Consider the following 14,551-nt stretch of genomic DNA (forward strand, 5'->3'; position numbering starts at 1 on the left):
CAGAGGGACTACTGATCATATCTGTCCCAAGCAATTCTTCCAAATGGAAATGCCCATCCAGGCATATTCTCAGCATCTCACTGTAGTATGCTTACTGCTCATTTCTGGCTAATATTTTAATCCTACCTAATTGAAAGTATCTTTGGAATAGCAGGAAGCAGATTTTTGCTTTAGTTAGCAAACTTTCTACCCTGTCCTGCAAATTTTTCTGACATGAGGAAGAACTTCTTTCCTGTGTGAGTGACTGAGTGTACTGGAACACATTGCCCAGAGAAGTTGTGGAGTCTCCCGCACTGGAGATACTCAAGAACTGCCTGGACACAAAATCCTGTGCCCTGTGCTCTGGGAGGACCCTGCTTGAGCAGGGAGGTTGGACCAGATGATCCACTGTGGTCCCTTCCAACCTGACCCATTCTGTGACTTTACTTGCCCTTTACCAAGATGTCTCTGGCTGACCTCTAGCAGCTCTCCTTTAGTACAGTCATGTGGGGGTCTCTCTCAAACATATATGTATATTTATGTATATGTGTGTGTGTGTATAATTTTTTTAAATTAGTTTTGTCTGCTTTCTCTTCTGTTTCTCAGTACCTTTTCAGAGGCTATTTTGGACTGAAAGGAACTGAAACAGCTGCAGCTGCACCAGGTGAAGGGGTTTGGAGCAAGAAAACCCTCTGAGAATCACATAGAAGCAAAACTCTTGTGTCTTGTGTCAGGGTGCATGCGCACTCTTCAAAGGACTTTAAGTTGCCAAGAGCATTGCTGCCCGACCTTTGAAAGGCTTTCAGTATCATTGTTTAAAGGTACTGCACAACCTCGTATGCTTTCCATATTTTCCTTCGTGGTAATTGTTTTCCTCCCCAAACTGAATGCAGCACAGCACATGTGCCACAGCTGGCAAGGAGAACAGCACTCACTAATTCACATCTAACTCTTGTCACCCACAAAACATTTATCCTCATCTGAGTACTACAAACAGGCTTGCAGAACAGTATCATGTTGTCATAAACAGGTAATAGAGTCTGAAATCAATATTAGTCACCCAGTTCAGGATTTTAATATATATAATTTTCATAATTGGCAACCTGTTGAATAAAATTTAATGTACCTGAATTACCAAGTGATGAGAAAAGAAGTGGAGAAATAAAAACCAGAGCAGATTAGACAACGAGTAATTGGTGGTTCTTGGCATGCTCTTTTTATAAAAAAACACCAAAAATAAATTTTCAGAAAACAGTCCTGTTGAGCAAACAAGTTACGCTTGTTAGGCTAATCATTGCTTTTCTTTTTGACTTTGACTATCAGTTGACTATTACCAGCATGTTTATAGTTAATTCCCTTTCTTGGCCACAATGACAGTAAGAATGCCTAGAAATTATCAGTAAAAAAGAAAGTAATTTTTTTTCAAAGAAAAAGGATTAATGGGAGCCAGTCCTATGTAGGTACAGAATTAAATTTCAAGAACAGAATTTCTTGTGCGTAAATTTAAAATATTATAGGTAGTGGATTGCTCTGGGTTTAATCATTAAATGTTGTGGTGCAAAAAGAAAAGAGATGTTTCAGAAAGCCCAATAAACTTCAGTTGCATTAATCTGTATCGAGCTAAAAATATGGATGTAGGGGAAAATAGGTAGCCAAGACAGTATTTTCTGAAGCTGATTTTATATTTGACTTTGGATACGCTGCTTCTCCTCTGGACTTTAAATAAGACCTTTTTTTGGCTGCAGCAGAAGCCATATAGCCTGGCTACCAAAATTAGATTCTGCTTAGCTTACAGCCTACAGAGGCTCCAGCAGCTGTGCTGCCGACCTTTGGGAGGAGGAAGGAAAGGGGCTTTCCTTTGCATCACGCAGTCACAGCCCACAAAACATGCCTGCATTTGTATGTGCTGCTTGCAGTTACCTACTGTCACACCTCAGCTCATCTACTGCTGCCCAGGACCTGGCTGACAATTAAAACTGCCTTGTCTTACCATTTTAACATATCTCCTTGTCCAAACTGTTTTGTCTGCCTTATTTTTCTGCATTTTTTCAGCAGGAGGACATCATCACATGAAATGATAACACCTTGTGCATGGATCTTTCAGGCAAGGGAGCAGCTGTGGTAGACGAGAATCTGATTGTCTTCACAGCCCCTGATACTGTGAGGATGGAGCTCTTCAAAACCAGCACTGCTGCAAATCCCAACAAACCTCTTAAAAAAGCATTGCCCTAATGAATCACTGTAGGAAACTACCACTGAGCCAGACCAGAGAGACTTCAGGGCTACCTGGAAGAGGCCCATCGGCAACCTGTGATTTCTTGCTCAGTCTGGGTTTTTTATAGACATGTGTAATTTAGCAACATTTACCCAGGAGGCTTTTTGGTTCTGACTCTGTGGTTCTGTAAACACGTATGACTTTATAAAGCCAGTGGGATATCCAGTTGGAGAAAAAAATGCACATTGTTATTAAGATAAGAACTCAACTGGTTTGGGGTTTTTTTAATTTAACATAGGTTTTTTCTGCAAGAAAATCTCAGCTGTTTCACCTGCAATAGGATTTTGACACATGAAAGATGTATTTTTCCTGGGGATGTGACAATTGTTCTGTTGTTCCCTGAAAAGTTACACAATTTTTTTTACACAACACACAAATTCAGTTTTGTCACTTCTAACACCAGTGGCTCCTAAAGTTCACTGTGCTCAGAGATGAAAAGTGACCTGACCCAGCCGTGCTGACAGATGCCCGAGCTGAACCTACAGCTGTCCCACAAAGCAGCTTTTGCACGTGCTGCATGAGCCAAAAGAGCAAAGCTGCCGCGGTGGCACAAAGCTTTGCTGTGGGAGCCGCGACCCCTCTGGAACTGCTCCGTCCATGCGCTGCCAGCAGGAATGATGTCTCAGCAGTGCCCAGCAAATACAGCTGTGGGTAGGAGTTTTTGCGTCAAAAGGAGACACACATTTTACACAGGGTGTAATTAAGCTGTAAATCTCATTGCCACAGAAATTTGTGGATGCCAGGCTTTCACATTTGCCTGAAAAGCAAAGAATTTCAAATGAAAAAGAGCTGCCGGGGGGAATTAAACGCAGAGATACCAGGAAATCCTTGAGCAGAGGCTCACTGGAGGCTGGGAGTGTTGTGAGGAAGCAGTGCTCTCATGTTTGCTTTTACTTACCACTTTTTGCTGGGCATTTGCTTTTAGCAAGACGCTCTTCACTCTTTCTTTTAAGTGCTACTGACAGCATCCATCAAAAGTTCTGGAAAGAGCTGGCTTCAGTCCTCTGCTCTGCCACATGCTTTCTGTGTAACCCGGTTTTCCTTCCTTCAGGGGAAAACAGATATTGGAGCCTTTTCTGACCTCCAATAGAAAACTGCTTACATTAGGCTTGGGAAGTGCTTAGAAATGCAGGGTAAGGGTGTGGGCTGGTGTCTGGTGTTCCCATGGAGCTGGGCCCTGTTGACAGACTCAAACTCATGGTGGCCAGACTGCCACGGGCAGGTGGGTGCCTGTGGTAGTGATGGTGGTGGGGCTGCTCCAGCACCTGTTTTTCCATGTGGCCAGGTTTATGGCAGAGGTAGCCCCTGGGCTTCAGCCCCAGTACCAGTTTGGAAGGAGCAGGGAGTGGTGTGGGCTTGAAGCAAATAAACAGAGAAATGCCTGCACCTGGCATCAGCTCTTGGGAAGAAAATATTCCAAACTTCATGTTTCTGCTTTTCTTTGCTGCTGCCAGGTGCAGGCACCAGCACTGAGGTTTTACGGACTTCTGGCTTGGTGCTGCTCAGGGCAGGGGTCTGCACTGCATCATCCTCACCTCCTTGTTCCTACACCTCCAAGAAATGTTACAGCTGTGCAGTGTTGTACGAGATGTCACACATATCACAGCTCAGCATCTTACAGCAAATCCCTTAATGCAGCTCTGGCAGTGCAAGTGAGAAAGCAAGAAGCTGCAAACCTCATGGGGTTTTTGCAGGCTTTCCCTGGAAGCTCAGCTGTGTGGCAGAGGCACAACACACAGCCCACCTCAGGGTGCACAATGCTGACCTTTCTGCCCTCCTAGCCTGTAGGGGTTTGTCTGCCAGGCTCATTCCCAGGCATTAGTTACAGCTGACAAAGCTCTGCCATCTATCAGCAGCCCTAAGGGCAAGCCAAGCTGATAGCTGCAGGGGTGTGTGCCTCTTGGCTTTTTTCGTTTTTATTCCAGCCACCATCCCAGCCATAGCAACAGGGACCATGAGATGAACAGAGTCACTTCTTTGCTTTATGTTAAGGCCAGCCCAGCTGGCTTTAGGCCACAGCTTGTGGTGCTTGTGTGCCATAGCCCATGTGGAGGTGAGGCTAAGCTGATAGACAGGAATGTCCCATATCTAAATAGCAGCTCACTTCTGAGGCAACAGTACAAGCAACAAGGACTGGAAATGTTCACCTTGCAGCCTTCACCAAGCACTCACCTGCCCCAAGGCCCTGCACCCAATCTCCTGGACATGCAAAAGTGCAGTTGGTGATGCTCAGCAACATCTTTGAATATCTCCCCGCTTACATCTCTCTCACATGGCAGGGAGGGGTGAGGGGAGTACCAGTGTAATTGAATAATATTTGTGAAGCAGTTTTTCAGAGAAAAACCAGACACCCACTACCTCTAAATCCCTGCAAACAGGGATTTAGAGCCCTTTGCATGCACTTATCCAAGTATTGGGAATTATGCCGGAGGCACGAGGTGTGGAGGGCAATAACTGGGTTAGAAGGTGAGTTAGGTTGCAGTTTGTAAGGGAAGTACAAGCTGTGATAGGACAGGGTACGGGAAGGTATTAAACTACATGTAGGCCCATTTTTTTTCCTTACCTGGAAAATACAGTTTCTGAAGCTGAAGTTTCCAAGCAAGTTTGCAGATCCTGTAATACAGCCTTTAGTAGAATCTGCATGACATGACTATTTATAGGAGAAAAAGCAGGTAACTCCTGCATCGTCAGGTTGTTTGTGTCCTCTCCCCAGGGCTGCAGCCTCTCCCAGCTGTGAGTGCCACCTGCAGATTTTGCAAGTGAGCTTTTCCACCCCAATATATTTTATGTCCTCAGACTCTCAAGGCAGGATGGAGCTCTCCAGGTGCTTTCCCTGTTCAGTCCAAGCTATCCCCCAAATGACACCCAGACGACTTTTAGCATGATAATTTCCCAAGCAGCAGGATCCAAACCTTCAGGGCACACCTTGCTGAAAGCTGCTGAGCAGTCTGTTCCAGTTGGTGGGATTTGTGGTTTAAGTAGCAAAGGCATAAAAATACCACAGGCCACTTCACCTATGGTGGATATTATGATTGTTTCTTCACTAAGTATGTAATTAATCCCTGGAGGCCTTGCTGTCCCTCTGAAATGCAGGAACTGAGAGTTGAGGTGTGTCCATATACCTCCTTGGTGATGTGCCTCATTGATGGCCAAGTGCTGGGGAATGAGAAGGAGCTGCTCAAGTTGCCTTACCATGAGTGGGACTATTGAGACTTTAGGCCCAAGGCACTTTATCAAGCAATTGCTGAGGATCTATACAGCAAATACCTGAAAAACAGCCAGGCAAGTAGCACTGCTTTACAGGAGCACGAGGTCTGTAAGGAGCTGGGGAGGTTGTCTAGGGAAAGGGCAGATACCGTGGGAAGGAAGAAAAGTGAGCACAGGCAGCTGTGGCACCTTTCTTGTTTTTCTGCCCTGTGATGGCAGGGTTGGAGAGGCTGATGGGGAGCAGCCCCTGCCAAGGATGGCAGAGTCTCCATGGCTCTTGGCAGCCCTGGAGGGACAAACACTAGCCCAGATGCCTGACCTGCACCGACTGCTTCAGACAAAAGTGTAACTGTGCTGACTATGCTGCTACCAAACGAGCCCTTGGGTACCAAAATTCTTGGGTACCCTTATTCCTGGGTACCAAAAGCCCAACTGCCAAATCCCTCCTTTCCCAGCCAAGGCCCCCCTGAAACGCTGTGGTGGTGTGAGGTGCAAAATACCAGTCTGGCTGGGAGAGCAAGTAATGTCCATTTTGGCAGGGTGACCAATATTCCTGCCTCTATTGTACCAGCTGCAATAAACATGTAAATAAATGCATGATAAAGAACCAGGCCCTGCCCAGTAGCTTGCTTTAGCACACTCTGGGGGATTATTTCTGCCCAGAATGCAGTAAAACACCCTCTTTTTTTAAAAATTTTTTATTTAAACAAAACCATAGAGATTCTGTTGTTCCTTGACAATCCTGCAGACATTTTCTGAGACCATTTGTACTAGTTTGAAAACAAACCAGTGGGAGGCACCAAGTCAGAATAACAATTTAATGGGGAAATTAGAGAAAAGGAAAAAAATAAAAGAAAACACTAGTTCAAACTGAGAGTCAGGATAAAACCTGACACCCTGTTAGTCAGGGTGGTGGTAGCAGTCTGGTAGAATGGTGGCTACAGTCCTCTGAAGCGGTGATCCTGTAGAAAAAGGGTCTGCTCTTCCTCAGGAGGTCCAGTGGTGGCTGCATAGCTCCTTTCCCCTGGAAATCCAGTGGGAAAGGTTGTCAGTGGTGTTCAGAATCTCAGATTACATCCACAATGGGATGCTTGGCTCCTCCCTCTGGGTGGAGCATCTCACAATAGGATAATAAGTCATGAGGCCAAGTGTTGATTAGGCTCATTAACAGAAGATAGTCCGGAGGGAGTTATCTCTGAGTCAGGCGGCAGGACAATGATGATTAACAGCAAGATGGTCTGGGGGCAGGAGGCAAGGAAACACTGCCCCACCTGGTTTCAACAGCTCATGAGGATGGTTATAGAATACACTGCAACCCAGGACACCATTCCCACTGGCCTGCCTTAGAGAAGGAGTGCAGCACAGAGAGTTGGCCTTTCCCTCACTGCATTTGTTTTTCTGCTTTAAACAGTGTTTGTGTACATAGGAATGGCCATTGAGGAGGCTGCTCTTCGAGGTAAACTACAGAAGAGAAAAGCAAAAGTGAGGAATCTGGCCAGTGGACTTCAGCTAGGAATTTCACATGTTGTCAGCTGGGAATTTCACACGTGTTTTCCTCCTCTCACTTTTGCAGGTCTTTTCGGATGCATGTCCCAGAACCTGTGAGAATTTCCAGGTTCTGTGCTCCAGCGGAGCAAACTCTCTCTGTGATGCCTAGTGAAAAACAAGTAGGTCCAAGGGGGAGGTGGGTTTCCTGCGTAAAACAGAGTTACAGCACAAGACAAGGGGGTGGGGTGGTGTTGTGATCCGCATGAATAGCAGTCTTTATCTATGGAAACATACCTGAACTCCAGGACAATGCTAATCTCTTAATTCATATATATATGTGTGTGTGTGTATATATGTGTATGTACATATGCATATATAGATATATAAAACCAGAAAACATTTTCTCTTTTCACATCTTGTTTTCTAAACATAGGAAAAGTCTGAGTAATTTATTCTTTTGATTATCCAGGACCCTTTCAAAAGAATTTAGGAAAACTAACTGAAAACATTAAAACTATTTTCCATTAGGTTGATTGGTAAGCAATTATGAAACTAATTGGAAATATGAGAAAACTAAAATTAACCATAGGGAAGTATATTATTTGTTTTTTAAAGAGGTTAATTTACAAAGGCATTTAGTCAAGTGCCAGAGCCCTTGCAAGCGTGCTGGTGAGTTGTCGGAATTCCAGTGCTATGCTTTGAGCATGGCCCCAAGGAAAAAGGCACCACGAGTAATGGGTCACACAGCCTGCCCACCTGGCATCCCCGGGGAGGTCAAGATAGCAAGGCATATCAGAAGGCAATTCCTTTGTTACTCCCTTTTTTTCTATCACACATCTTACCTACCCATACTTCTTGCCTTGCTCCAAATATGTGTAAATACATTTCAGGTTTATACTATGAATATGCTTTTCATGAATAACTATGCAGAAATCTATGTAGTCCATAAAAGCAATCTAAAATTACAAGCTTGCTACTGTAGAGGACTAATGATAACCTGATAATGTCTAAACAATGTAGCAAAACTAGACTTATTAAAAAAAAAAAAAAAAGATACATCAGTTTCCTTAGTGCCTCACTCATTCAGCTGAATAGGAATTTCACTCTTATCAATTCTCCTTTCTTAGACAAGTTAGTGGCCTTACCTTACCATAAAATCACAGCTGCATTTTCATCTTTCTTTCTTCTAACCCTAATCCCTCTGACAGTCATCTTTTTTCGGGGCATTCCTTCCTTGGCTCAGCTCTGCCATTGCCATAGCTCTCCCAGCAGGAGATGCTGGCCCTTCTCAGAGCAGCAGCAATTAAACACACTGCATGAAATAGCTCCTAGAGACACTGTCTCCTGGAATGGAAGAAGGGCTCTTCCCAAAGTTCTGTCAAAATTCCAGTAGTGAAACAGAGATGGAAGCACTTGTTCCCCCAGGCTGATGTGCAGCCCATGTCTCTGACCTCAGCTGAGCAGCTCACCAACAACCCGGTGATAAATGCCTGTGATAACCATACTCTGATGATTACTTTTATCAACCCTGCAGATACCATAACTGGAAAAGGAAATGAAGGAGAGTCAATTTATGGTCCTACCTTTGAAGGTATGTCTCCCCAGCTATCTGACTGTGCAAATGGTGAATTTTCACAAAAATCAAGTTGTTCTGATCTTATTCACATAATAAGCTGGGAACTGCTTTTCATCTCCCTAAAGCAAAAAGGTTTGGTTTTCAGTCAGAATCTGCTTGCATTAGCACAAGCAGACTGCTTTAGTGAGAAAACTTTTTGATCTGTAACCTTGTCCCCTTCCTCTTACGTCCCCTGCCTGAAGCTCAGCTCCACCAGCCCCTTGTCCTTGCCTAAATGAGGGCTGATGATCACCCACTGCCTACTTCAAATACTCCCCTTTGGGGACAGGACCCTAGAAATGCAGAAGTGGATTAGCTACACATCTCCAGGCACACCTACCACCTGTTTAAATGCATTGAAAGTAATAGAAGTAAGTCAGCTTTAACTCTAGAATTCCTGGACCTCAGGCAGCTTTTCAGGCTTGGGCACACAACAGGCATTACTGCCAGCAGTCTCAACTCTGTGGGTGGGAGCTCTGAATCTCATATAAAACCCTGAAAGGTGAAAAATGACAAATATGACCTAAGTTTAACCAAGAATGTTCCCTCATACTTGTATAAAGTAATAAAATGTAAACAAAGAAAAACATTCTATCTTTTAATATTTAAGAAAAACAACCCATATAATTGACATTGGGATTTTCGGTTTTGACTAAATGCTAGACTAAGACACTTTATGACAGGTAAAGCACTTTTGAAGATCATTTACGTTCCCTTATATAAAAAGCTTTCCCACTGTCAATGGCACAAACCATTTGAGCAGGCTGGGCAGCAGCCAACACTGAAATCAGAAATGCTTAGTGCAGCTGAAAAGTTAATTTCCCAAGATGCTGAAGAGCCTGCCTTTGAGGAGAAGCTGCTCTCACCTCAAGGTCCCAGGTTGGATGGAGCAAAATGTAGTAGCACTGGTGAACAGGAAAGCTGCTGGAGGTGGAAGCCTGGTGTGTGGGATTTAAGGCACTAAATGCTCTGAGCTTTCTGGAGTGGACAGGAAAAGGCAAAAGCCACTTCTTTGATGCTGGAGCTCCTGGAACAGCAGCAAGCCCAGGCTCTCAGGGCACACACATCTCTGAGAGAACATAAGCTGGTATTGGAAAAAAATAGGACTGGCTGTTAAATTGTTTGCAAGGTGGGTGTCACCAAGCATTTAAAATTTTGTGAATACTCTTTTCCAGCAATGTTATCCAGTGGATTTGTGCTAGTGCCCATCTTGTACCTCTTGCACCTTCTTTTTGGGTAGAAATTGTCATTTTTTATGACCCGTAGATTTACTTAATTTACGTGTCAGGTAGAAACAAGTTTGCATGTACACAAGCACCTCTGCACACAGGGGAGCTGTTGCAGCTTGCATGCACCATTTTACTCCAGCTCCATCATCCTCCTCCAGGCTGAGCTTGTGCTTTCCCAACTAAGGAAAGAAGCTGCCATGTCATGTGGGAAGGGGACAATATACCAAAAATTGCTTCAGTAATTTAAAGTTGGATTTAATTTGGAATCAGTCAACCTTGAATGTGTCCCTGCAAGAGTTTTGTATCCATATTGCACATACTCCATGTGTTGATGCATTAAAGGAGGAGATTGCTACTTCTTGCCTTCCCCCTCTTTAATTAGAAGTTCCTTTCCACCCTTGAGAAAGGTGTTCCCTTGGGTATGCCTTTCTATTTTAAGGCTTAGATTGCTTTCCCGATACTTCCCACAAAACTACTTTACGCTGAGGGCAGAGGACAAACATCTTCGATACCTGAAAAGGGTGAGAGATGCCTCTGTCAGCTGGTAATGTTCTGGGAGACTCCGTGCTTGGCATGTGTCTGGGCACTGCAACCAGTGCCTGCTGGAATTAATGGGACACAACCTCATTTTACTGTAATGAGATGAAAGGACTGAGGCAATTACACAGAATCGCTTGTACTGGAGCATTGTGTCAAAGGACAAAGCATCCCACTCCAAAATTAGTCTGCTGAAGTAATTTTGCAAGCCACAGGGCAGCAGTCAGGGAGTAATTGTTCAGCTAAAATTTAACTACCATTTTTATGAATCAGTTTCTGAGGAAGGCTCTCACACAAGGTAACAAGAATTAAAAAAAAAAAAAAAATCAGAGAAAAATAAAACCTAAATATTTTTTCATTTTCCTTAAAGCTTGTTGAAAGCTTGATGGGGCTCTTGACTGCTCAGTGTGATCAGGTCAGATGGTGATGGAGGATGACAGGATCAGTGGACCCCCCTGCCCACCTCAAAGCCAGGCTCCCTCCTCTCCAGAGAAAAGGAGTCAAGTCCTTGCCATATTTTCCCAAACCCAAGCATACCTAATGCTTGCTTCTCCCCAGTTGTCACTCTTGAGAGTGATTTCTTCTCTCATGAGTCCTTTCTCAGCCAGCATGGAGGATCCTCTTCACCTCCTCACAGCTCTCATTCCTATCGCCTGCCTCCTCTCCTCACCCTGGAAAAACAACTTCTACTCTAGGAGCACCCTGGCTTCCTTAACTCAGTATCTGCTCTCCATTTATTCAGCTCTGTCATTTTATTTAGATAAAGAAGTATTCTGTTTGCCCTCCTGTGCAAGTTGCCAAGGCCTGGAAGCAGCTGGGTATCCCAGCCCAGCCAGCCATGTCCTGCCCTCACAGCCCTGACTGTGCTCATGGGAATCTTGTCCTCTGCCACTGGCAGCGGCATGAGGGGAGGCAGAGCAGAGGCCGTGCTTGGAGCATCCTCTCTGCCTCCTACCTTCCTCATCCATACAATGGGAATAATCACAAGCAGGCATGGGGAACTGCCATGATAAGAATCTTGAACTAATCTGGCAAGAGTCATTACAGACCAAAAACAGGGATCCAGAGTGCTGTTTTTTATGGGTATTTTTTCATTAGCTTCTTTATTGGCTTAAGCACTTGACAGTAGCAGGAAGCTTTTTCCAGAAAAGACATGGATTTAAACCAGACTTTGCTGATAAGACTCAATGAAACCTTTGAGGTAAAGGAAAAAGGTGAGTGTGAAAGGAGGAAAGGGAGCTTGAAGGAGCTGGTAAAAGGGACTTTTATTGTGAATAGCAGCAAACGGAGCAACAGAATTGCAGCCTGTCATCCCCCAACTCTTTCCCTGGATGAAAGCTTCTCCATCCATCACAAAGGAAGAGGAATCCTAGGGATGGCCAGCAAGAGTCGCCACAGGAACAGCTTGCAGTTCCACATCACCTTCCAGCCAGCTCCCCACCTGGACAAGAAATATATTGCTCAAGCTAGAAAACCATATGGCAAAACTAAGGAAGCTGCCAGGGCATGTCCAGGACCAAAGGTTACAAACTCATGGCTGCAGAGCTCAGTGTCAGCTGAAGGTGGGCCCTGACAGACAGGGAGGCATCTCACAAAACCTACAGGCTCTGCTCTGTCCTCACTAGCTGAAAAACACTATTTTAGCAAATGCATACTAGAAGTTTGTTCTCAGTAGGTTAACATATAGGACTAGCCTGTTAAAATTTTTAGATTTTCAGGAATGTAATAAACAAGAATATTGCTTTCAGCAGTTTGCTTGATGGAAGAGAACAAAATAAGTGTAAAAAGTGTAAGTAGTAAGTAAGTGGTAATATGTAAGTATTACCACAGAGAGAAAAATTCACAGTGTAGTTTCCATGTTACCACACCATGCAGAAAGACAGCATCTTTAACAGTATGTTGGGGTTTCAGTTTAGTCTTAGTTTTTTTTCTGTTAAAGGAATTTTCTCCCATATGCATGTTGCTAGGGGACAAATAGCTGTACTTAAGAAAGACAAAAAGGGGAGTGGGGCGGGCCTGGCTACTCTTTTGTCTACACCTGGGTGTGGGGTCAGCTCTCTCGGAGCGTCCGGAGAGAGAAGCTGCAGAGAAAGGAGCTGCTGCTTCTTTCTTTTTGGCCGTTCTTTCTTCCTGCTGGAAGCAACGCCGGGACCCCAAAAGCCGCTTTCCCTGCCCTGCTGGAGACCGGGCTGTGGCTGCCCTGCCCCGCTGCTGCTTCGAGCTTTCGCTACGCTGTAGCCCTGCTCGCCCTGCCTGCCTGGGCCTCCGTGGGGTTCTCCCATCTGGATACATCTCGCCTGCCACCCGGGATTTGCGTTCGTCCCTGCCGTTCCAGCCTGCTGTTCCTGAGAGTCCGGGATCGGCTGCCCAGGGGTTTGTGAAGCCTTTGTTCCATCCTTCCCGGGATCCCAGGGCACCAGAGCCGCGTGTTTCCCGAGCTCGCTCCGGAGCGCCCCCTGCAGCCGCGGGGGAACCATCGCACCTGCCCTGCTCACCGGGAGCCGCCAGCGCCCCTGCCGGCTGCGAGCGGAACTGCACCCGAGGGGAAATAGCCTGACAGCCGAGAAGGCTGGGACTGGGTTTGTGATTGCTGTTACTGCCATAGTTGTTGTTGTTTTGTTTGACTGGTTATATACATATATATATAGAGTAAAGAACTGTTATTCCTATTTCCCACATCTTCGCCTAAAGGCCCTTGATTTCAAAATATAATAACTTAGAGGGAAAAGGAGTTATATCTGCCACTTCAAGGGGGGGCTTCTGCCTTCCTTAGCAGACACCTGTCTTTCAAAACCGAGACACAGTAGCAAAAAGCATAGCTTTCAAACCTACAGAGAACAAACCAAAAGCTGGATATATTTATAACTAGCAACATCCACTTCAAGTTGCTGCCTTGCCACTGGCTCTCTGCAATCTGAAAGGTGTAGGATCCATTACCTTATAGCCAGACCCTCCCAAATCTGAGTGGGAGTTTAACCCTGAGGAAACAAAAAGAAGCCACAGTGTGCAACAGGGACAGCCAGGTACTTTCCAAGCTCTGCTCTGTTCAGATTTTCTGATGTCCCTGCTTGGACAAGAGATGCCTGCAGTGTCCTCCTTGTTTGGTGCCACTCTGCTGGATGGGATGGGGTGGGCTGAGATGGGATACAGCACAAAGCTTTATGGAGCTCTGCTGGCATCCATCACTGTGCCGGCGCCTGCAGGAGGCACAGCTTGTCCTCCCACAGCGTGGGAGAAGGACAGGCTGAAAATCATAGAGATCGCAAAATGTTGGACTGTTTTCAGGATTCAGATTAGTGTTGTGAAGGAAGGAAATGAAAGATATTTCACAGGGAGTCACTCCTAACACTGTCACTTCTGACAGTGTGTCTCCTGACTTCATTCATCTCAAAAGTACTGGCCATTTGTAGCTGGGGCACATGGAACAACACTTGCTTCTTTAAATAAATGTAGCTGCATAAAGCCATAGTATTTTTATCCCTCCTAAAATGCCAGCTAGAGGCTACTTAATCAAGAACTGACAGCATTCATTGTGAAGAATAACTTTTTAAAGAGCGTGGTGAGTGTAGCCTGTCAGTAGGAAACAGGTGCCTGCGTTTGTAATGGCCCCACACAAAACAGAGGCTGCAGAGCTTGGCTTTGGATGGAGATGGATCCCATGTGCACTTTCTCAAGTGATCAAGGGCATGGACATCCTCCAAACACTGGAAGTCGTACCTACATATAACAAAAGGCCTACAGTAGCCTGCAAGATAATTAACTGTGGGACCTTCAATCCATGATTCCCAGGTGGTTTTCCGGCCTGCTGTAAGGTAGAGCCCTATTTCCCACTCAGCTTTTTACAAACCACAGTGACTTTCACTTACAGCAAAAATAAAACCATGTCATCTTGCACATGTGAATGGCTTGGAAACATTTTTTTGGCTTAAAAAAACATGTTCACAAGGTGTTAAAAAGTATTTTTACAGGAGAAGAGAAAAAGACCTGTGAACATATTTCAGTGCACCTACAATTTATGGGAAATAGTGTTAATATGATTATAGAGTTACAAGCACTGATACAGTAAAATGACATCCCAGACAAAAAGAAGAAAAAATATGTTCATAGGACTGTGGCCTCAGTGAAGGCCAAACATTTGATCCTGCATTGACTACTATAAACTAAAAATAATGTCCTTGGAATCAGGTTGGGCTGCATCAGGCTAAAACCAGGAAATGCTAG

General features: G+C 44.9%; 1 protein-coding gene across 1 annotated transcript; it reads left to right on the plus strand.

Moving 5' to 3' along the window:
- Window positions 1-1,349: 1,349 nt before the first annotated feature.
- On the plus strand, window positions 1,350-14,112 carry PPIL6 (peptidylprolyl isomerase like 6). The gene is given in 10 exon segments (XM_039568595.1): window positions 1,350-1,355; window positions 3,442-3,552; window positions 4,831-4,926; window positions 5,348-5,540; window positions 6,873-6,924; window positions 7,025-7,107; window positions 8,484-8,540; window positions 9,371-9,377; window positions 11,669-11,808; window positions 13,997-14,112. Coding segments are annotated over 10 exon segments (861 nt in total).
- Window positions 14,113-14,551: the final 439 nt, after the last annotated feature.

The sequence above is a fragment of the Corvus cornix genome, chromosome 3, assembly GCF_000738735.6.
Source record: "Corvus cornix cornix isolate S_Up_H32 chromosome 3, ASM73873v5, whole genome shotgun sequence".
NCBI classification, from domain to species: Eukaryota; Metazoa; Chordata; class Aves; order Passeriformes; family Corvidae; genus Corvus; species Corvus cornix.